This window comes from Mya arenaria, chromosome 13 (assembly GCF_026914265.1).
Source record: "Mya arenaria isolate MELC-2E11 chromosome 13, ASM2691426v1".
NCBI lineage: Eukaryota > Metazoa > Mollusca > Bivalvia > Myida > Myidae > Mya > Mya arenaria.
The window spans coordinates 4,696,159-4,720,619 of NC_069134.1; the positions used below are offsets into that span (position 1 = coordinate 4,696,159).

Genomic DNA, 24,461 nt, shown 5'->3' on the forward strand with positions numbered 1-24,461 from the left:
GTATTAAATTATAAAAAATACAATAACGTGTAATAAACTCGTGATTATGGACCACTATTCTGATTCGTATTTAATATTGAGGACAACGTGTATACTTGAACTAAAATGTTCAAAGAAATCCTTCTTATTATATGATATCTGCGTTTCTCCATGGCCTTCTATATGTATGTTATCTGCGTTTCATAAATTCCTTCTCTGTCTATATTATCTACGTTACTCTATCTCTTTGTTTCCTGCGTTTAATCCTGCACTTAGGCCTAAGTGCCTTTGTATTATTGACTGCATCAGCGTTATCATTCGGAACACGTCGACCAGTATCTTACGGAATTGACTCGAAGCTTGCCGGAGATGGCCGAGTTGCATTGTTATAGCTGACTTCCATGTACAATAGTGCGTGAAGGGCGTTGGAGACTTGGTAAGATATTTATTTATTCCATTAGGCAAAGAAATCAATTTTACGCAATACAACTTTATATTAAAACAATTATGTTACAATACTTAACAAACACACGAGAGGTAAAACTGTGATACCACTGTTTGCATGAATCATTACAATGAAAAAATCAAAACAACCAGGAAGTACTTATTATAGTATATTATTTTTGATATGAATGTCCTAAATAAGCATAAATTATAGCAAACATGAAGAACTAAAAAATGTTGATTTTTTTAAAACTTTAAGAGACAGCAACAAAAATCCCCACCTTCCATAAATCCGTAAACTTTTTACAAAGAAACGCTTTTCCATGCACGGCGCACTTGAAATACAAAATCGAATCATAATTTTTATTTTGCATTTTTGGAATGTAATATCACATGTTCAATAATAACTTATTGAAGAACTCACAGTCATCATATACGTTTTCATATCAGGTCAGTTTTGAGAGAAAAATGTAAAATTTATGTGCGTGAAGTGAGCACCATATCGTCATAACACCGCGATCCTACGGTGACATTTTAGAGTCTGGATAGGGAAAAATGTCATTTTAGTTCCTTTGTACCGCGAATCATACGCATTACCGAGCGTCAAAAGCCAAGGAACACCGTGTACCAAACACAGTAATTTGACTCAGTGTTTGATCTTAAATGATTCATTAAAGTCATTATATGACTAAATACGGACACAGCAATCCAGTGGATCTCACGTGAAATCCAGAACACATTCATTTTAATTAATAAATAAATTTATTGTAAAGATTTTGGAATACGCTTCATAAATGGTTTATTTGATTAAAATAGGTAAAATAATGATAGTAAATTTTATTCATAAATGAAAATGAATGAGTTATCAGTGGATTTCACTTCTCGAAAACTGGATTTCACTTTGATTTCTGATCAGTTTCAAAATATTTATATAACTTTTTCATTTTTGTATAAAATTTGAAACATAAACCATATGAAGCATATTTCATTATACATCCAATAACATATTCATTTGTTAAAAATAAGTAGTCTAATGTGCTCATCCAGTCGATATTCCCTCGGTGACCCAATTATACATTAATGTAAATCCGCCATCTTGAATGAGGTAGAAAAATGAGGGAATTGAAGCCGCTCAGGCTTAAAATTATTGATCCGGCGGCTCCAATTAGCAGACGACAAGTTCTGAATTTTCCTATAGTCCGTCATTATAGCGGGATAACAGTTCGCTGTAATATTTGACACTTATTTTAGTGTTTTTTATTAGTAGACATTTATAAGGCGCGACCATCTTAGTGAGTCAGACTCTAGCAGACGGCCTTTTAATAGTTTAGTTTTATATTTTGTACCTCGTACAGCAGATAACCTGCTTAGTATTGTCATTAACCTCAATATTTAGTTTTCTCGTTTTAAGTATTCACCACTTAAACCAATGTAACTTAACAATTGACGAGCGTTAGACACTCAACGGGTTCTCGCACAGGAATATAAACACTCTTGTTAAATCTATTCAGACTTAAACCGTTTATAAGGGATATATATGTGTAGGATCTTGATAATAAATCCTCTTGATGCATTTCGTGGAACAATGTGTTAATTTCGTGATTACTACTGACCATGATTATGAATTTGTAATATATTGGTGTATTTCATAAACTATAAGAAAAACAAAAACATTACAGTACGATTTTGCTTGTAATTAACACATTTTAGCCAATCATACATACAAACAACAGTTATATATTAATATGTATGTGGTCAAGCGATAATTACAAGGGAATGAAACAAAAAAGTCAATTCACTCCTAGGTTCATACAAAAATCAAACATAAAAGGAGTATATAGGTCTAAAGAACAACATGTATAATAGACAGTGTCTTTGAATCCACAACCGATGATGAGAACGTCTGTGTCACCACCACCACCACTGATGATCAGAACGCCACCACCACCATCAACACCACCACCACCACCACCACCACCATCACCACCATCACCACCACCACCATCACCACCACCACCATCATCACCACCATCACCACCACCACCACCACCACAACCACCGATTACGGGAACGATACCGCTATGTGAAGATAATTATATTCAAGACAATACAATTATATTGAGCACCAATTCACTATGATCATCTCAGCCCCCCCCCCAGCTTGTGGTAAAACATCAAGAATAAAAACAATATAATCCAACTAGGTATTCAATGAAGCGTTTGGTTGTACAATTAATGGCAGTTGCGGCGTTAGGTAACAAATAAATTGATTGATAAAAATCACAGACAGATAATTCTGATGAGATCCCTCTGTGAACAAATCTGTTATCCTTTTATCTTTACCAACTTCTGAAAATAAATCGTCTAAAACCAGAAAAACTGTTAAGTTTTGGATTAAAAAATCATCATCTTCCAATTCATTTGGAATGCTCAACTCAAGGTTTTGCACCACTAAATATTGAATGACTGTGTATAGCGGCTGCCATCTTTTGTACAACCACACAATTCTTTGTGATCGTGAATTGTTGCTATATGTCACCTGTGCATGATCTTGGCTCTGATCACTTTTGAGTATGCACAAGGGACGAACCCGGCATGCGCTTTAGGCTCTACGCGCGGACGGGTACCAGTCACGCGGTAAACATATCCCCGGTTCCCGTTCGCGCGTATATTTGAAAGCGCATGCCGGGTCCGGCCGGTGTACATGCTCAAAATTACTGGCGAAGATTTGTGAGTCAGTAAATAGATAGTATTCTTTGCAGAGTTAACAAAGAAAATTGCGAACACGCGCCTAGTTTGTGCTTGTTGAGTAATTTCACCTTGGAGATAACTTCCTTCTGAACATGCATGCGACGTATACAGTTGTTTTATCGAAAACTTCGATTATTTGTTTATTATGTGTATCATAGAACACATGTTTATGCTTCTCAGTACAAGAGATCACCCTAGGGACCAATCGCTCGAATTAGGTAGCTCGACTGGCCAAAAATGCAGTCCAAATACCAAGTAATTGTGACTCGGATGTATGCCAGTACATCAGTAGAAGTAGTTCGTAACATTTTGAATAATAATTGTTATTAAATACTGTTGTGTTTCAATGTACTCACATGTAATACACTTGAAGAATAAATGTAGTAAAACTTTAAGTGTCTTAATTACATACATACATTGAAACACAACAATGGCGACGAGGAAGAGATGTGTAAAACACATGAAAAGCGGATTAACTGTGTAAACAAAACCAGTGCTGTGTAATTAATTAGTTGGACTGAGTATTTACCAAAAATGGCTAAACAGTTTCCACACAAGACTCAGAAATCTTCGAGAACACTGCGAGTTTGCAAACACAGACAAGGAAATTAAGTCACAAATTATAGAAGGCTGTACGTCAACAAGACTAAGGCGCAAAGCACTCAAATCAGAAATGTCTTTAGAAGAAATAATCAAAGAAGCGCGATCTCTGGAACTGTGTAATGAAAGGAAACAGTGGCAATCTGTTTTCATACTCTACATCAGTGTCACTGCAAGTCGTTCCAAAAAAATATTCAATGACAAGCAAAAGTGAAATATGTGACGAATGTGAGGTATTCAGAGGCATTGGGAAATTGAAAGACACACAAATTAAGTTATTTGTCGACAAAACAGTTCAACCAGTTGAACAACCACATAGAAGAATACCATTTCACCTTCGAAAACAGGTTGAAATTGAACTTAAAATGCTCGAGGACATGGACATAATCGAAAAAGTAGTTATACCAACAGACTGGGTATTATCGATTGTCGTAGCACCGAAACCGAAGAGCAAAATCAATGAAATACGTATCTGTAAAGACATGGCATTTCTAACGAAGCGATTAAAAGGACTCGACACATTATATAAAAAATTGACGATCTAATTGTAGACTTAAATGGTTAAAAAATATTCTCAATGTTAGATTTAAATCAAGCATTCCATCAACTTGAAATCTCAAAGAAATCACGCAACATAACCACATTCACTTCACATGTTGGTTTAAGACGTTACAAAAGACTAAACTGTACATTAACATGTGCATAAAGTTTTCCAAAATGAAATACGGACCTCACTTGAAGGAGTAAAAAACATCAGCAATGACATAATTGTTTTGGCAATTCACAGGAGCAACACGACAGTAGACTGGCAGCCGCCCTACGACATCTTCAGGAAAGAGATTCACACTGAACAAACAGAAAGGTGAATTAAGCAAGAAAACTTTTGAATTCTTCGGCTATGTTTTCAGTGAACAATGGAATATATACCTCTTTGACACAATATTTATGCATAAAGCTATAGAAACAAGCTCAGTAGCAAAATGTTTAAACATAAACCCGGTTTGGTGGCACTGGCCAAACGCAAAAAATACAAGTTCACAGTCACAACAGACGCAATAGCCATTGAACACATATTCAAAAACCGGAAGTCCAAACCGCCAGCCAGACTCGAACCGTTGCGAATGAAATGCAAGCCTGTGATTTTGATGTCATATACAAGCCAGGTGAATCAAATATGTCAGACTATCTAAGTAGGCACCCAAATGTCACAAAGCCGATTGATCTTCGATGGTACCAAGTAACGCATGAGTTTGGCAAAAGGCAGGTCCTTTGATAATTATTTTTCAAGTCATAGGGCCATTCTTAGCATATGCTAATGCTATTGACCATTCAATCTTTTCTCAGAATATCTAATCGACACCTGCCGGTAACGGTAATGAAGCTCCAATGAAAATAAACGCTATGGCATTTTGATCACTTAGTAGCTAAAGAAAGGAATTATGAACTAAACAGAGATGCATTAATATTGGCGAGGGTCATTGTGTTACACAACAGCGCATGCAAAATACATGATGCGTATATAATTTGAAAGGGTATTGCTTGCTGATTACTACTCTGTGAATAGACAATACATTATAAGTAATTTATTACTGATTGTTATGCCTTTGGTAAATGTAAAATAATGTTCTCTTCAGGGCCAAATGTTTTGTCCATGCTGTGGTGAATGTGCGAAAGAAAGCTGGAAATATTGTTTAAATTGCGGCACGACGTTACCAGTTGTACAAGGTTGGTTCCATATAAAACTGTTATTATAATCATTTAACCCTTTTCTACTTTACCTTTCTTTTGAGAACATATATTTTTATATATATTTATGCAAAAAGCTACAGAAACAAGCTCAGTAGTAAACACGGTTTAGTGGCACTGGGCAAACGCCAAAGACATAGAACACAAACATTACTACATATTGGAATTCATCGATGTAAGAGAAACATGAGGTCAGTACACGAATAATCGTGAACTCCCCTAGTTCGTGAGTTTCTTTCTAAATGTATGTGAGTTTAGAAATTAGATGCTTAAAGAAAATCGATCTTTTTGTATACATTTACATAGGAAAACAACATTAAATGAGAACAAACAGGAAAAATCATAATTGTCGTCCCAAAATCCGACAATGAAATACGGCAAATTTACTGAAAAATAGTTCTTTGTTTGTATGCGAACTTTGTCATGGAACAAGAAATGTAAACTGGCATTATATAGTTGGTGAGTTTAACAAAATATTACTTTCTTGGACAAATACAGTAAGACACAGCAAAATGCACTGCACTGTCAATTCATATCCTCCTGCAAATGTAACTTGAGTCCGTAAATGATTTTTTTCCGCGAAATAGGTATCAGCAGATTTGGAAAAGTGAAGAGCAGGTTCAGAACAATTTTTCTGCTTCAAATCTATTCTTTAATCGGAGAAACAATAAAAACTATCCTTTTTACATTAAAAATGCTGGCGTTTGTGTACAATTTGAATGTTACGGTTCTGGTCGATTATCCGCCATACCAAAACGTTTTCTTCGATTATAAAACATTTCCACCAATTCATACCAGAGCTCTATTGATATGCATGATTTACAAATGTGACAGAAAATGCCTTAAATTTGCCATTTAAAGCGTGAGAATGGGTGTTGAAAATTGAATGATCATAGGCTTTGATAAATTTACAAAATGAAGTGTTTAAAGTTCCATAAAAATGAGTATCTGTTCTCTAGCGAGTCCTTTTAAGGCTGACCTAGATTTACAGAGACTTTATAGATTTACGATCGTTATCATTCAATTCGTGATCAAAGCTGACCCTTATTGTTATTTATCAGTCTATTCAAAGATCATAGTCTATCAATATTGCATAACTTGTGTACATTGCTCATTGTAAGATGTAATTTTTTTCACTTTCCTTTTCATAGTTTCATACCATTTCAAACGTGATTTTTTTACATACTTTACATCTGTTTACATCTACGTCTTTAAACAGAATGTTTTGTGGTTTCTAAAACTTGCTGAACATACTGGATCTACTTGTTCTAAAAATTTTGTTTACAATTTCAACGTATAACTTGTGCTCATACACCGGATTTGGTCACTTTAACGAATACATAGTGGTTACGTTCTACAAATTGTATTTTTCTGATAAGGAACGTTACTCATTTCATTGATTAGTATTACGTATAAAACTTGAACATTTTACCATTTATGTATGTTATCATGTCATGAGAACTATTCAGAGCAAATGAAAAGCCAGGGTATGAAAATTGTTCCATCGTTAAACAAGATGAATTTTGATGCAAGACATCAAAGACGCTGCTGAATAGGTTTAAGTGTGAACAGATATATTTTAATCATATTTCAATGAGGGGAGATATAAGTTTAAACACTCTTTTAAGTAAACTTTCAATATGCGTGCATTTTTCTGAGCATGTGCATCATATTTCTACGCATTCACCAAGACATTTGACACAGTAACCTTTTTCTGACTTGACCAACCTACCTTTTACTTTGGATATTATGTGTTTTAGTTTTGTTATTGTTTACCGCTATTAAAATATTTTTGTCCCCGGTGTTTTTTATACATTGAGGAGGCATTCTACATGCATCTTTTTCAATTAATTTATAAAATGTATCCGATGTACAAGTGAACTATGTAATTGTCCCTACCATTGTTGTTTTATTAGATGTTGAATCCTTGTGACCGGCCCATATACTTTTGGTGTTTTTTGAAAGGGTATTGCCTGCAGATTCCAATACACGAGTTAATATACATTTTTGGCAAAACTATGAGATTTGTTTTGATATTTATCTTGCATTTGGAAATAACGTTTCTGCATTATTCCAAGGCCAAATGTTTACGTTTACAACGTGTTTTCAGCGTAAGTTATACATATTTTCCCCTGCTCATGAAACTTACTAGGCATCCGAAATTCGCCCTATTGTATATTGTTGGAACGGTGCAGACGAAACCAAATCCTCGAGAATAATGTCAGTTTTAGACACGAATATGGAAACAAGCAAGAAAGTGATATTAATTCCCAAATAACATTCTTGAAAGAATCGATGTCAGAATATTTCTAAGCCTTTAAAAGACTATGCTATCTTCTGCTTCTACAAGAGTGAAATGTTTTAGATTTGCTTGTACTTTAACGATGCAATCTTTGGCCTAAATGTCAACTTGGCAGAATATTGTAGAATGACTCTATTTGCGCCGTGATTCTTTGTTTTGTACACATTTCCTAGTAAAAAGAAATGTATAAGAAGTCAAAAAAGCGTTAAAAGGTTAGGTTTGTTCATTACTTTCATTCAACAAATTGTTCTTAAAATGTATTTTGTCAATTGTGACAAAAATGTATATAACCCAAAACTATTATTTTCAAGAAATGCTGTTGTAAACGTGTATTTTATATATGGTTGTAAACATAAACTTCGTCTCACCTAAATAAAGCTAACTAATTTTAATTTGTATGCTTTTTAAACGTATCATACCATGTGCTAGTTACCAAGGCTTATTTAAACTAGGGTCGGAAGTAAACGAAAGAGTGTCTGTATTTGTTAAAAGGTTAAGGGTTTATGAGAGAGGAGTGTAGAATAGATGTAAATAAACTAATTGCGCAATTGGATAAAGCTGATAAATCCATAGTTTCTCACAACGACGCGATGAAACGTTTAACTCATCATGTTCATTGTTGATGGCATTCAATGGCACTCAAGTCACTAGAGCCCCAGCAAAATCTGCCAAAGCACAATTATTCAAATACTTTACGCGATTTATTATTAAAACGTTATTCAAAAATTACAAAACTATCTATGGATATATGCCTCCAGAATTTCTTTGAGGTCATGTGTATTAATTAAAATACTTGTGTCGCAGTCGGTTGGACTGAATTTCTTTCGAAATCTAACGTCAGTAGGTCAAAACTGATATCCTTGTCCGCCATTATAACATGACTATCTTGCATGGAAGCTAATCCAATAATGAAAGCGCCGCACTGTGGCGCTTACAACTTACAGCCAATAGCGTGGTGTATAAATCCATACCTAATTTGGTATGTATCAATGCCTTTTAATGGTAAGGGGAAGTAGGAGCGAAATGCAAATAAATGAAAATAGTTAAGTGAAGGTTTCCATTGCCTGCAGCAGAGGTACACCCGCTATATTTTCTGAAAATGGCCCAAATTGAACCCTTAAAACATAAATGATTTACAGTAACGAATACCAACACCATTATTTTATTTTGGTACAGATGAATCAGATGACGAAGCGACTATAGCAATTTCGTCGCTGGACATTCAAGATGAGAGCGAATCCGAGGATGGTATTTATCAAAGTATATTTTGTGCTTGTATAAGTGTAATCATCTGAATAACAACAACTCAAAATGAACAGGAAGACAAATAGGACAATGTTAAGGTTGACAATAATAAAATCCTTTATAAGCAGGAACATAATTTGGACTCAAGAGAGAGAGAGTGCTAACAAGGTTTTCAATCATTTAACCTACTTTTTGATCCAACATTCTCTTTTATGGCGGTTGACTTGTAAACACACATTTTGACTATTTTTTTACTAGATTTTTGGTACATTGTTAATGATAAAAAATATGATGACCTTCATTAAACAGCGACTAAAATATTTCCCCCTATACATTCGTTTGATAGTTGATATTTTCCAACATCAAGGAAAATCAGAATAATTAGAAACTGTTGAATCTTTTCAAAGGTTTTTGAAAGACATACATTGTTTACGAACACTACTTGTTTTTGTCGCCTCTAGTATAACATTTGCGGCATACGAGATTTTTAAAAAAAAGCAGCGAAACATAATATTACAATCTCTATATCAAAACTAAAGGCAACGGGATTTCATTTTTTTCCACTTGTGTATGAGTAGTAGTTGAGAAAGGTTTATGTTGGTATAATCATACTTTTAATTGCCTCCAGAAAATATAGGACTGTGTTTGTTTTAAAACAATTCATTTAGGCTTCATTTTGTAATGCAACTGATCGGCTAATGCGTTGGCGTCTGTAATATTTATTATTTGCAATACTTTGATAATGATAAAATACTAGTTCCTTGGTATAAAACGAAGTAGACATATAGCTATAGTAGCGCAGATTTGATTGGCAAAGAGGTGTAAACGTTGGTAACATACACGACAAAGGTATTTGGAAACGCAGAAAGCATAAACCGTGTTTTGGTCTCAAATAAGCACTTAATAAGTGTAATTTAAATATTCAATTAGATGCCTCTATATTGATGCACATGCACAGTTTACCCGGCGAAATTGAAGTGTTATCGTTCCCTTTACAGGGCCGAGCGGAGCAGAAGCTACAACTACTAATGAAGGTTTGTGAATTATTTAACCTTTAATACTATCAATCTTATATGTGATAGTTTCTGCATCCCCGATGTATTGATATTATGCACAACGAACACAAAAGACAAGTTATGTATAATCTCTTATATATTAGAGATGGTTTTATCTTGTTTCAGTTCATGAATTCATATCTGAAAAGTAATCATCTAACCGCGCAATAACACGCCAGGGAAGCATTTGAGTGAAAACATTTGGTTTGAAACATTTAAACGGGGTTTAGGTTTCAACTTTTGGTGACTGAGCTTGTTTCTGTAGTTTTTCACATAAGTATTGACAAAAGGCTGCCTCGTTACAAATGATAAAACCGTAATTGTTTTACGTGCTCGATTTTGTGAACATTATGGTACGAAGGAAAATGTTGTGGTGCTTGTGAATAAATTGTAATTTAGTTGGAAAAGAATAGTGAAAACAGTTAACTAAAATAATATCAATAAATTCTTTGAAAGAATGGCGAACTACAGCACTGCTTGGCGAACTTAAAGGCTATTTTGATGTCGAATCGTATAAAGACAATACAACGAAAACTACAGGGACAATCTCGAAATATCAGACGTGTAAATGTTGCCCTGTTCGTTGCTATCATACATGTGGGAGTGGGTATGGGGGGTGGTAGTTGCGGGTTGGAATTTTGAACATATAGGAAACTATGTTGCAATATGAAAACAGTTTCAAACCTTTTGTCCATGTAGTTCAAACCTAACCCTCCATCGTCGTTAAGTTTATGGCGTGTATTTCTTTCCAATGAACATTACAAGCTACTGCCTATGGATATTTCTTTCCTAGAGATCAAAGTTCGTTTGAATTCTTGGAGGATACAAGGTTTTTAAATCATCCTTAGGTTTAAAGCAAAATGGACATATGTAGGTGATAAGCGTATGCATGGACGCAAGAAAGGTGTTACTCGTGAATCACTAACTGTTCGATAATATTAATCGTGTTAGCAATTATTATATTTAAAGCAAGACGGACTTACTCAGTGGTTACGTTTGTTTAATACGTCTGGCAAGCTCATTTACCGGAAGTTACTGAATTACGTTTGAATTACATCACTGAAACATCCCAGTTCTACTGTATTACACTATATTATGTTAAAGAACGTGTAGTAGGACATTTCAACTATAGTGGATTTTCTCTTAGTGAAATTTGAATGTCTGCCTTCTTGAAATGCCAATGATTTGCACTTACTTGACGTTGGTCTTTTGCCACAGTTAATAATTCCATTCTGAGCTGTGTAAAACAATATTTGGTTAATGATACATTCTTATCATCAAGAGGTCAAAATGGTCGATCTATACTCAAGTATGTTACCTTGTGCTACACTCTCACAGATTGAAAACTTTGACATTTTTTTTTGTCTTTGAACGAGCCATTTTTGGCGAAAATCTTTGGAAACCAGATAAATAAGACAGACACTGCTGACAAAAAATCAAATTGCAGTATATTATATTTAAGAAAAGAAATGATGTTTTCTGCATTTTCTTAAACCGTTAGTAACGGTTAAAGCCATAAAACATTAATTTTCGAGCGAAAATATGAAAATCTGCGATCCGATATTTTGATATCATTGATTCGCAGATATTTACGCAAAAAAAATAAGTTCTGTTTTTAATTATTCTAACAACTAAAATTTACAAAACAACAACAACAACAACAACATATTTTTAATTCTGTTGGAGTGTGTTTGTTGGGATTTGTTCACTGTCATAACAACTTTATGCTATTTGAACAATCATCTTTTGTATTCCGGATATCAAAAGGCGATGAAATGTTTTAAAGAAAGCGATTTGATTAAACGCCTGTTTCTTGTGTAAATTTACCGTGAAGTTCATTTTAAAATTATACCTAAAATATAATAAAACATTTAAATTATGATCAAACATTTGTTGTTTGTTATGATGTCCAAACAAAACAAATGTTGGAGCTTCAAGAAAATGTTGAAAAAGGAATAAGATTTCCATAATAATCGGTATGTTTTGTTTATCTACAAACACGTCTGTTATAAAACTCATAATACTTCTTTCATCTAAAATTGTTTATTTGACAGAGGTTTTGTTGTTTCAAATGTGAACTTCTCATTTTTAAGCAGAAAAGTAACAACTCTTGACAATAAAAGTATTTCTTTTAGTTGTTATTTTCACCATAGTGCAAATAGCAATTATCGAAAGGTTGATTTTACTGCTGTTATTTCACTGATAAAACTTCATATTTCAACGGAAAGCATAACATACATGTGAACATTACAATTTTCTCACCATAATATGTTAGTGTGCCTCTCAACTGGGTCTTCGTTACATATTCAACTGGCTGTCTTTTCCGTTATATTATTATACCTTAAGAACTTACCATGACTTTCTCAACTCGAGAAATATAACTATTTTCATAGCTTTAGACCGAAATGAAAAGGTAGTGTAAGTGTAAAATAGTTAGTTTGAGTAAGATGCTTATAAAAATGCAATAATGTATCGATATTTTGTTGAATGATCATTTTTTCATGTTTTAGTTACAGAGGAATACGAAGATTACGAGTTGGGAAGTGATTTTATTGATGATCTTAAAGTGGTAAGTGAAAACCAGAACATAGGTGTACTTGTTTACTTCAACTTGATATTATATTATATACTTAGAAATAAATGCTGGGTTGCTACTCGCCGTAATGCTAAGCTCTCCCGAAGATGTCCATAAGTGCCTCAAGATTAATTATCTCATAATGGCGCACAACAATCAATTAGTATCTTCTTCTATAATACGTTTGTGTTTCCTTTCCATTCATTTTGTTATGTATTCATTCAATACTGTTCAATAAAAGTGAATTGAATAGATAACATACACTTTCGTACGTCTTTCGGTTGATCTGTACGCTGTTGTCGGGATCTTATGCAATTAAGCCTTGTCTTTAGGAAACGATTCACTACCAAATCGAAGAAAGTAACGTTGTTTACCATCAGTAACACAGTTCCTTTAAGTTCTTCACCCAAACTGATATCATGAATACATTGCAATATCTATCTCAAATATGGCGTTTCTACTGTCCGAATAATCCAGTCCGGGTAAACATGTATGTTACCATTACAGTATAGACCTAGTTTCATTACACCCACTGACTTTTTCCTTAGCTATTATTTTAATGCCGAGGTCAACAGTAATCTACACCCCCACCAAAACGCACACTCGCACGCACGCACACAGGCACACACGCACACACGCACACACGCACACACACACACACACACACACACACACTGATGAGAGATTCTCAAATATATATTTCGATTTTGGCTTACTCACATTAACATACAAGTTTTGTACAAACTATTATATAGTACATGTCTAAGTGAAATTGATGGAATTCTTTCAGATATCGGATACCGAAACAGAGGAATACAGACGAATACTGAAGGAAACGGGATACACAGCTCTTCGTGAAAAGTTAGAAGAGACAATCAATGGGTGGAAAAAAATCAAAATAAATATTGCTGTCACAGGGGAATCTGGCACAGGGAAGTCTTCCTTTATCAATTCTATCAGGGGGTTAATGGCTGATGACCCTGGGGCAGCTGAAGTTTCCGCCGTCGAAACGACTATGAAACCCACAGCTTACGACCACCCTGACAATCCAAATCTTCAGGTTTGGGATTTGCCTGGAATAGGAACGTTAAACTTCACGCGGGAGAACTACTTGCAGGAAGTCGATTTAAACCGCTTTGACTTTGTTTTGCTCCTGTCGTCGTCGAGGTTTAAGGAAAATGACATTTGGCTCGCAAAGGAAATTTTTAAGTTGAAGCCAAATTTTAACTTGTTCTTTGTACGAACAAAGATCGACGATGATCTTCGCTCCTCCCAAAAAGGACGACGCAAACTTCAGACTGCGGAAGATATGCACGCATTGCAGCAGGAAGTCAGAGACAATGCAAGGCTCAATCTTCTGAAAGGCGAGATATCCAATGCAGATATATATCTTGTTGACAACCATGACACAGCAGCTTTTGATTTTGGTACAATCTTTTCGAAACTGATCCAAAAGGTTTCCCGTATTAAAAGGGAAGCAATGATCATGTCATTGACTGGGGTCACAAACGAAGTTGTTCAAAGGGAGCTCGCTATTTTGAAAAGTAGAATCAGCTTGGTTTCTAAAACCGCTGCAGTGGCGGCCGTCTTTGCAAACACTGGCACGAACAAATATCCGGCAGAAATAGACGTGTTGCTAAAGGAGTGCAGATTTTATCGTTCGCAGCTAGGACTCAATTTAGAATCGCTTCAAATCATCGCAAATCGTCTTGAAATTGACTTCGAAAAATTGCTGGCCAAGTTGGCAATGAAATCACACATATATGTAGATTCCGAGGATAGGTTTGCCATGTATTATAGGGTGGTTAAAAAAATTGAACCAAAACTTTGGCATACACTTCCAATTATTGGAGACATGTTAAAGGTCAAAGCTTACCAAAAGCAATGCGCTTTTCTTATGAAATCATTCCTTGACATATGTGCCAAAGAAACACATGACCTACAGATGCACATGACCATGGCTTTAGAGGGATCCGATAATTAGAGTCGGTACAGGCGAACCAAACGTCATTTTCCTTGAACCCGTGTAAATAAGCGAAACTTCTGCTTGAAAACGTTTGTGTGTAATTTTATTTTTACAAATTCTAACAACAGATCTGTAAATGACATTTGTTATGTTTGTAAATGTTTTTATTGTAAGAAGTGTATTGTATTGATAATTGTAAATATTGCTGAGCTTGGCCCTGCTGTTTCGTTGGCATACTGAATAGGTTACTTCTACAATTTGTGGTAAAGAAACTCATCACTTTCTTACACTGGATACACGGCAATCTTTTGGATTTCGTCTGTCAGAAAACCATCTATTTATTATCAGATCGATGGTGTCCATGAGCTATATGTCATGGTTGGAAAAGTATTATATCAGATAAAACTTGACTGCTTGAGGTCAAATAACAATTAATATTGTTAACACTTTTGGCGTTTAAAAGTCTTGTTTTGTTTTGTCATAAAATAAACTTTCAAATTTTATCAAAATGGTACGCATGAGTGTATGCTGAAATCGTTTCATTCAATTTATAGCACAAAAAAGAAACATGCCATATAATCATTTATATTTGCTGCTTGCGTTAGAATGTTGTTTCATTGCCGGTTGCGTTTTTCTAAAGAAGTTCATTATTATGTGTTTCATACTTTTTATCTATTTCGTTTAAATGTATTCATTTTTGATTCGTTTATTACCGTTATTTATCTTTTATAGAACTTCATTTACGAAATGTTTGCCAATACAGCAATAAGTAATATTGTTGTTTAAATGAAATGATTTGCCAAGATTCGTGTCAAAGTAGTAAATAAGTTTGATAATAATTATAACACGAGTCAGGTCAAATTCGAATGTAAATTAGGTCTTAGAATTAATTGTATAAGCAATTTTTCTGACCATGTCATCTTTTCATCAGGTATAACATGTACAGTTTTTTGTGGTTGATTTTTTGTGAAAAATAAAAAAAAGGTCGACAGTTTTGTTTAAAGAATGCTAAAGAAGAAGTCGTTCATTCGTTCATGTTCCAGGTGATTGATTTGCTCACACTTTAGTTCATCTTGTTGGCCAGTAAATATTTTCCATTTCCTTTTCCTGTAAACCACATAACAAGTCGTTATCACTTACTGATTAGAACTGAGTCATACTTAGATCGAATGATTCAGTGTTAATGTTCAAAGTTTATTTAAGTAATTTGTTAAAATGTTACAAAATATGTAAGCATTTTGTTGTTGATGTTAATGAGACGGAACATGCTTATCAATGTATCTTCTTCTTTGTCCTTCCGCTATCAATGTACGTATTTAACGATCACTTTTCCGAATTAATATTTCTGAGAAGTCATAATATATTTTTCGAAACCAGAACTTATTGGCCGGTTTAGGTACGATTGTCCTTTTTGTTCAGTAAAAGTTTCAATTATTTGTGTGACACTAGCTAAATATGCTATGAACTTCTTGATTTTGGTTTGTTTGTTTAAAAAGGTAGTATAAAACATAGTATAAGTCCTGCTGGAAACATGATAATTACAAAATAATATACATGATAGAGACGGAATAAAAGTATAGAATGATAGTTAATACTATTTAAAGTGTAAATATAGTTACCATTTTGAATTAAAAACTATCATAGAATCATCTTAACAGTATTTTGCTATTGTATCGAATCGATGTATTGAGGTACTTTTATTATCGATGCTTGATTTTTGAAGTATGAGCAGGAAATTTTGATCGGTGATTATGTGAAAAGAGGAATGATTAAGGAAACCGCATTGATTTTATGATATTTTGTCGAACGATGTCGTGTTATTGTTCGTATTCGATTCACAAGGAAACTCTGTAACTGTATAAAAACTGTACTTTCTAATATTAATAATATCTGTCATGTGTTTCCGGGCCGGATAGAAAATCCCACCCGAGGGCACCTACATTGCCAGGTAAAGAGGCTTGTCGAGTTACCAGCTTTGTAGCTTGCCCGAGGGTCGGAATTAATCTATCCGGACTTGACACACATGATTGATATTTTTCTAACATACATTAAATAACATTTTTGTGAAAAATAACATATGAAAACATATTTTGTACATTTCACCACAAAACACGTGCGATGATGTTTACTGACGTCATGACGCGCAGTTATTTTCATTCATATTTGGATCATGTCAATTTCAGTGTACACTTATCATTCTTAAAAATAAAATTTCTTCTCACCTTGCGTATGTTTTATCTTTGTTGATTTTGCTGTCCCGTTTAAATTATACATGTATATACATTTTTCAACCTGAGTTGAATACTGACGACCGAGGCGAATTATTATCCGAAGGTTGACAACTGTCACCCTCAAGACAGTAAATATCAATTTTGTTATACTGAACAAAAACCGTAGAATTTTAGAAGTATTCGAGCAACACCCCTACGAAAATTATCCGTGTATTGTCTGAATATTTTTTATGTTTCTGTTGTCAGAAAATCATTTTCACTGACAGCTGCAAATCTGGCTTTCATTTTTTAATACAGGTTACACACCACCATTGTCATTTCCTCTATAATTCAATGTAAATTGATTATATTTAGACAACATTTAAAGGCATTTCGAGCGAATGCAGACTATGATAAACATATATATTCTTAAAGTACAAGCTCTAAATTATATTTTGAGCCACTAATAAGGGGGGTCAAGTTATTCCTAAGAAAAATCTCTCCACGTTAGACACAAACTCTAAAAATTGCAGAGTCCGCCATGACAGTTCTTCCAAAATGACCTTTCAACTATAGGGCAGCAGTTTATGCTTAAATATCTATTCTAAATGATAAATCAAGCCATAATAGATACCCAAGGTATAAAAGTTTCAGGAATAATGATATTTTTGATTTTCAGTGTATTGAGCATGTGAAAACATGTCTATCAGTCATAAAAACATTTTTTTATTGAGAATTTTCCACACAACGGAAGTACAGTTGACGCAATGGTGACATCATACCTACAGTAATTATTGTCGTCTGGTAAACAAAGCGCTCAGGTGATAAAGACTTTCAGTTCAATGCTACCAGTAATTCCCGTATTCGCAGCGTATATGCCATTTTCATATATTTTTCTAAGGTTGCAATGCCAGTTTAATGAATAAAAAATCAACATGGCGGCGTATTTTTAGCGTTTTGTTAATTTCATGACGTAAGAGTTTACAATGCGACAATGGGTGACAGTGCGAGATGATAGTCGAAATCATTGCCCTGTCATTTTTACTACATGTTCTATAAAAGTGAGGACAAATAAATATGTAAGGTTACATTTTCAACGTAACATCTAAATCAAATAATCATAATTGTTGAATTATAAAGTTTAGATATAAATTTAAGAGAAAGTTTCGTATCATGACTGTCATTAAGAACATTCATCAAATATAGAAATGTTTGTGTAAACGGTTCCTGATATATTTGTTGAACTTTAAGTGTGTGTGTTTGAATACTCATTTTTGTTAACCTGCTTAACGTAAAGAACATGTCCGGTTGAACTTAATTCAACTAAATGGTTCAATAAATGTCTAATATTTATATAAAAAACGTACAAAAACAGGTTTAAACATAAACCTCAGTTAATGGCACAGGGTCAACGACAAAGACATAGAACACAAAAACAAACAATCACAATTCAGAGACATGAACCAACAGCACAAATCTCCACCATCAATACTCTTCATTCATAATATCAAGGGCAGAATGCAGTAACCAGCAAGCATTATCGTAAATGAACCGATTTAACTCCAAAATTGGCTGTCTGCATTCGGAAAACAATAGAAATACTGTTATTGTCCAAAACAAAGCCTCGGGTGGGGTTTGTACGCAAGAGAACGGTCTTAAATAGTTGTTTTGAAGCAAAAAATGCATTGGGTGAGTCGGGAAGCCTAGAAAGAACCTGCATTGTTTTCACGAAATATTTTAATACTGACATTATTTTGATCTAAAACAAGCGTCTTCGTAAACGATCAATTGCTCTTCATTCGGTGCACAAGGTCGTTTCTAAAAATTATCGTTGAAACATATAGAAAACAGTGGTAATACTCACCGAATCGAGGACGTTTTCCACTCAAAACAATGAACCGGGAGCATGGACGCACCTGACATTACTGCCCTAGAATATATAGGGATGTTTATCAAGAATTGTTAGGTACCGCCTAAGACAAATTCTATACCGCGTACATGGAGTGATTAAAATAGTAATAAATTCAAAAGAATCTGAAGATTACTGATAAACAGAAACTACATTTGTTTTCTGTATGCGTGCTTTGTTAAACCAATTTGTTTTACATCGATAAAAAATAAGATCCAGCGTAATAATCTATAGATATGGGTGTCGAACGATGGTCAATACGCACTGGTCTTCGGCCAACTTTGGCAGACAGGATGAGGCATTCCGATTACCGTGTTTTGCTAAAGAGGCTAGCAGCGGCGTAGGCGTCTTTCGACGATGAAGTACTGCAAGTTGTGAAACTCAAAGAATTCATTTCATTTTACAATGTTTCTTCTGCTATTCTGTTAATCGAGACTTGGTGAAAGTGATTCATAGTTTCAAGCCACATTCATTTAGTACCTCTCCGCTTAAACTATTTCCCAATCAAAATGTTCTCTGTCGTGTATATAAATACCGAATCTAAAAGCAAGCCAATTTCTATCTTACGACCAAACAATACACACATATATAAATCATTTATTGTCCAGGTGCATCATCCATAGCTTGTCGTATTGGTGAGGAATAGTATAAGCCTAATGAAGGTTTTATCAATATTATGTGACAATGTGTCAACGCTTTAAAGTTCTAATCGAATTTAGAATTTCTTTGAAAAAAAGAACATCGTTTAGAAATAAAATGGCCAACTTCGATGAAAAAACAAGTCGTCTGTTTTAGGCCCCTTCTTATTTCGAATGATATTGTTTCTAAGGCAGTAAACTACATTGTACTGATTTTCTGAAGTAATCAGAAAAAAGTAATACATTATCAAAACAACGTCAAACGGCCTCCTTGCTTGGAATTAGAAAATGATTCCAGGGGATGATAAGTAAACTTGTTGGAAAACCAATATTTCTATTTGTATGTGTTATTCCATTCTCGAACAATAATGGAACATTCAAAGCATGACTTTGAATGGTCCGATTTTAAAACTGAAACATATGGGTTTTTTTTGTGTGTTTTTTTCACAATACATTTGCATGGGACAAGTTAAAAAGTCAGTGATTAAAAACAACACTCGAGTCATATAGGCGAAACATAATTGCATGGATCTTTATAACCCGATGGTATTACCTCCTCCACTTTGGAATCCGGAATAGGGCTTTATTTTGAACTTGAATTCGGAATACCGCTTAATTTTAAACTGCAATCCGAAGCACCGCTTAATAATAAACTGGAATCCAAAATACCGCAGCGCTGAAGTATAGACTGGGACGACCCGGAGCACTGCTTAATTTCGAAGCAAGCCAGAATAATGTATATTACCTATAACAATAAATAAAGTAAAAATGATTTCTATAATTTCGTTTGCTGAAGTGTAAACTCATGTGTATAACTTCTTAAATTTCAACTTGCATCAAGACATACACTTTAAGTTTCATATTATTTGCCATTTAGTTTGAAGTACGCTATTTTGCTAGGGCAGGGACGGTTCTAGGATTTGTCGTTAGCGGGCCGCGATTTCGAAGGGTCACAACTTTGGCCTCCGTTAATAAAAGTATATGGATTTAGTGCTTTAGCGTGGCGGCGTGATCCAAAACGGGACTAATGGCTTTTCTGAGTCGAAATGCTGCACTTTGGTTTGCACATGTTATCATTAGAAGGCAACATTAACCTGCTTTTAGTTTCAAAATGTCACAGAGTATCAAATTTGAAAGAAGTTAGTTACGAAACTAAATTCTGCTAAATAGCGTATTCTTAAGCTCTCATATACATATACATTGGACCTTAAAGACACGTTTTGGCCCTCAAACCCATTCGTTGTGGTTCAATACATGGATACTTGTTTGCGAGTATGGTGTTCCCCTCTTAATGCAGAGCTTTTGTGTGTAAAGCGTCGAAGCATCTGAGAGTTCTTAGACAACAATGTCTGCATCGTTATGGAATTGGGATTCCATCTTAGTCGTTCTTTTCACGCGCAGTCATCTCGAATGATTGTTAAGTGCGGGTATTATTTAATATTCATTATAAGCGCCTCTTGTACGATGTATTTGTTTCACGTTTGTGCAGAATGTACACGTTTATCACGTCAAGCCGATATCGAAATCACATGTAAATGTTTCTATCTATGCCACACAGGGTGGACCAGGCTCGTGCAAAGCTGGTTTGAACGTATTATTACAGCATTGTTTCAGCGAGGAAAGCTGTGTTGTGTGTGTCACAATCAGCGGTTTGCAACAGTTCAACTACAGGTTAGGTCGCTGTTTAAAGAAGCGATGACAATTGCTAGAATGTGCGAACACCATGAAACAGAGCGGAATATATATCGGATAGCGAGGTACATGTAAACCGGCCGTTTCCAGCTTACCGAGCACCAGTACCCAGTCCTGTATCTATTGACAACATGCTTGTGGATCTACCAAACATAATGCAAATACAACTCACTCTGTTATAAATGTCATCTTGTTTGAACTAAAAAACATCAAAACATCACTCAGTTGTAAATAAAACATCGTAATGCTTTACCACGTTAATACGGTTTGAATATGTTAAGATATGGTACCTTTTCATAATGGAGGGCATGGTCAATCGAAGAAAAACATTCTGTGGTAATCATCATATTCTAAAGCGGTATTAAAAGCATTAAGAAAGAAAATGTTCTTTAAAAATGGCCAGGTTGTAGAAGGGTCCAATGTTGTTTACTTATCTTTGGATAACTTCAAAGATGTGTTTGTTGGTGCAATGGAGGTTTCAAACTATGGTTCTTATGTTGCATAGATATCCTATTATATTCAGAAAAGGAAAAATACGTTTGCTAATATCAATCTAAACATAAATTCTTCGAAATGCATACGTATACATGTATAGTTATTTATATATCATAAGGACATGGGCTTGTCCCTGTAGTTATTTAACATAATACTTATAACTTAGAGACAAACACACTTGGTATTTTCCCCATTTTTGTTCATGATATAAAAGCCACTAGGCTCCTCAATTCCCGGATATTCCCATGTTTTTGGACGTATTTAAATCGCACGGTACGTCCATCCGGTTTCTGGTGTCCGGGCCGCAACTTTGTCATGCACGGAAGGGTTTTAAAAATACCTGAAACGTGCGTTAAGTATATAAGGAGGACCTGTCGCCAGCAAAACCCATGACCTTATCTCAAAGGCCAAGGTTACCCTTATAAGTTTATTGTCCTGGGATGTTGCTTAAATGCATTTAAATGCATAGCTGATCGAGTCCTGGCCGTCACTTTGTCATGCACAGAGGGGTTTTAAAATAAATTGGCAAGTTTGATTCATTATGGCGATGTGTCGTTTGCACGACGTACGGCCCTCCTTCAAAGTTCAAGGTCGCACTTAGAGTTTTATCACAATGAACTGTTGCATATCCACGTAGAGAATAGTTTGTCATGTCCGTGTTTTAACTTTCCATGAACAGAGGGATCTTCATATTACTTTGCAAGACCAGAGTCCCTAGCTTTTATTGATTTTTTTCTCTACACTCGACTTCAACATCATGGTGGTCGACATATGCTGAATAATGATTGCACTGTATGACACTTTGGGGGCATTTGTCAACTGTGACAGCTCTTGTTAATTTCAAAATCTGCTTACACGCAGTATAATACAACAAACAACAAGCGTTTATCTGAAAAACAAGGCTTAGCATTTCTTCTTTTTTAATATGTATTTAGAATAGAAGCTTAATTCAGCAGCTGATACGGCAAAAATAATTAATTCAGCCATGACATTGCTAGCCTATACTAGATACTAGATGTTGTTGCATTTAAACACGCTCTTTGTTCGACAAAACAGATCGGCATTCGAGGTCTAGGGATTAACCGTTGAATAGTTTTTTGTTCATGAATTGCGTCTTTATCCCCAAAGTATTATTCGTATTTCAGACTATGCTTCAGACTTTAAAAGTTCCTAAAAAGGTTTTACAGCTATTTTAAGTTAATTCAAAGATTTATCTCAATCTGCCTGCTACAATGCTTGGGGCTTAATATCGTCTTGTTTTATATTACACTAAAATACTACTAAAATACGAGGTGGAGTAAAAAGATTTCAAAAATTGTACAAGTAATTATATCTCCTTTCTACTTTTCTAAGGTAATTTACTGTTTTGGGTATCAGAGCATTTGTTGTTTCAGAACATATACAATATTATTATACCGCACGTGACCTGCTTATGTTAGATTTTCATATACCCGTAATGGGCAATTTTAAGGTTAGGGTAAGGGTAAGTTTTTTGCACTGTGTTGTTTGTGGAGTTTTGTGCTGTTGATCCGTGTTTCTTGTTCGTGATATTTTGTTTTTGTATTATATGTCTTTGGCATTTACCCTGTGCCATTATGGGGTTTACGTTTAAACTTTTGGATACTGAGCTTGTTTCTTTAGCTTTTCATATAAATAATGATACTGTCAAATAGCATGCGCGTCTTTAAATATACATTTTTGGTTCCCAAGTCTAAGCTGGTAAGGCCGCTTATTTAAATATATGTGACTTTCTAGGTTATTCTTTGTTTTTAATAGAATAATCCTTTCAGTTGAGGGTGGCTTTCAATATTGCCCTAGATACCATCAGCACTTACAGATAATCCTTGAGTAAACTAAACAAAACAATAATGTTCATCAATTCTCTGTATTCAATTCATATTTATCAAACGTCAACAATACTCACATAATTCCAAGTTGAACGTTCTGAAAAGATAACTACTAACAATCATGAGCATATGAATAATACTCTATTTTATTAGATTAAGGTAAACTGTCTGAACATAGTTAACAGTCTATTATATAATCTAATCGTGTGCAATGGCAGAGTTAATGAAATAGCTAAAACAAACATATATGATAAATGATCACAAAAACATTGTACATCACACAAACAATCACATCAACAATGAGCTTACCAATTAAAGGAATTGGACGCTGTTAATCCAAATCTCTCTCTCACGGTGCCCGTATAATTTACACGCTGATTATCTGTAAACCAAACCTTCATGTGTAAGTTATGGAAATAGAATAAAAAGAGAACTGTCATTTCGATTTCAATACAAAATGTACACCTGTCAAGAAATTATGTAACAAAAATTATTGATCATTCCAAAACATTGCAAAACAATTACAAATGTAAAAGACCACAAATGCTAACAAATACTGGCCGTTGAGTATAGATTAGCACGTAAAAAACGTCTAACTCAATGATTATTTTGACTATCAAAATCATTGGTGTATAACAATCATAGCCAAAGGGAGGTTTTGCCTGTTTAACCATGTAACTCTTTTAACCAGAGTTATCTAATAATAATATTCTCTTACTCATCTTCTCTAAACGGAAACCGAGATAAACCATCTGCATCAGCATTCTTTTTTCCAGCTCTATAGTGTATATCAAAGTTGTAATTTGCTAGTGCCGACGCCCATCTGTGTCCGGTCGCATCTAATTTGGCTGATGTCAATACATATGTCAATGGGTTATTATCAGTAAAGACTGTAAATTTATTGATTTTCAAATAGTCAGAATACTTTTCTGTGACGGCCCATTTCAATAAAAGAAATTCAAGTTTGTGAGCTGTGTAGTTTTGATAGTGATAAGCTGGCGTTTGAT

At 34.6% G+C, this 24,461-nt stretch overlaps 1 protein-coding gene across 3 annotated transcripts; it reads left to right on the plus strand.

Moving 5' to 3' along the window:
- Window positions 1-182: 182 nt before the first annotated feature.
- LOC128214133 (T-cell-specific guanine nucleotide triphosphate-binding protein 2-like) lies at window positions 183-16,889 on the plus strand. 3 transcript variants are annotated; one of them, XM_052920405.1, is made up of 6 exons: window positions 185-415; window positions 5,409-5,499; window positions 8,999-9,070; window positions 10,066-10,101; window positions 12,633-12,691; window positions 13,488-16,889. In XM_052920405.1, the coding sequence occupies exons 2-6, from the start codon at window positions 5,415-5,417 to the stop codon at window positions 14,679-14,681; spliced, it is 1,446 nt and encodes a 481-aa protein (XP_052776365.1). In that variant the 5' UTR covers window positions 185-415; window positions 5,409-5,414; the 3' UTR covers window positions 14,682-16,889. The 3 variants fall into 3 exon arrangements, with proteins under 3 accessions (XP_052776367.1, XP_052776365.1, XP_052776366.1); XM_052920406.1 differs by lacking the exon at window positions 185-415 and adding an exon at window positions 4,562-4,636; XM_052920407.1 differs by lacking the exons at window positions 8,999-9,070; window positions 10,066-10,101 and having other exon boundaries at window positions 183-415.
- Window positions 16,890-24,461: the final 7,572 nt, after the last annotated feature.

What these genes read in the sequence shown, in the direction of transcription:
- LOC128214133 (XM_052920405.1), top strand. Translation starts at nt 5,415, where the DNA reads ATGTTTTGTCCATGCTGTGGTGAATGTGCGAAAGAAAGCTGGAAATAT. An exon ending in TGAGAGCGAATCCGAGGATG is followed by an intron (nt 9,071 to 10,065) that starts GTATTTATCAAA and finishes TTCCCTTTACAG; the next exon opens with GGCCGAGCGGAGCAGAAGCT. An exon ending in TTATTGATGATCTTAAAGTG is followed by an intron (nt 12,692 to 13,487) that starts GTAAGTGAAAAC and finishes GAATTCTTTCAG; the next exon opens with ATATCGGATACCGAAACAGA.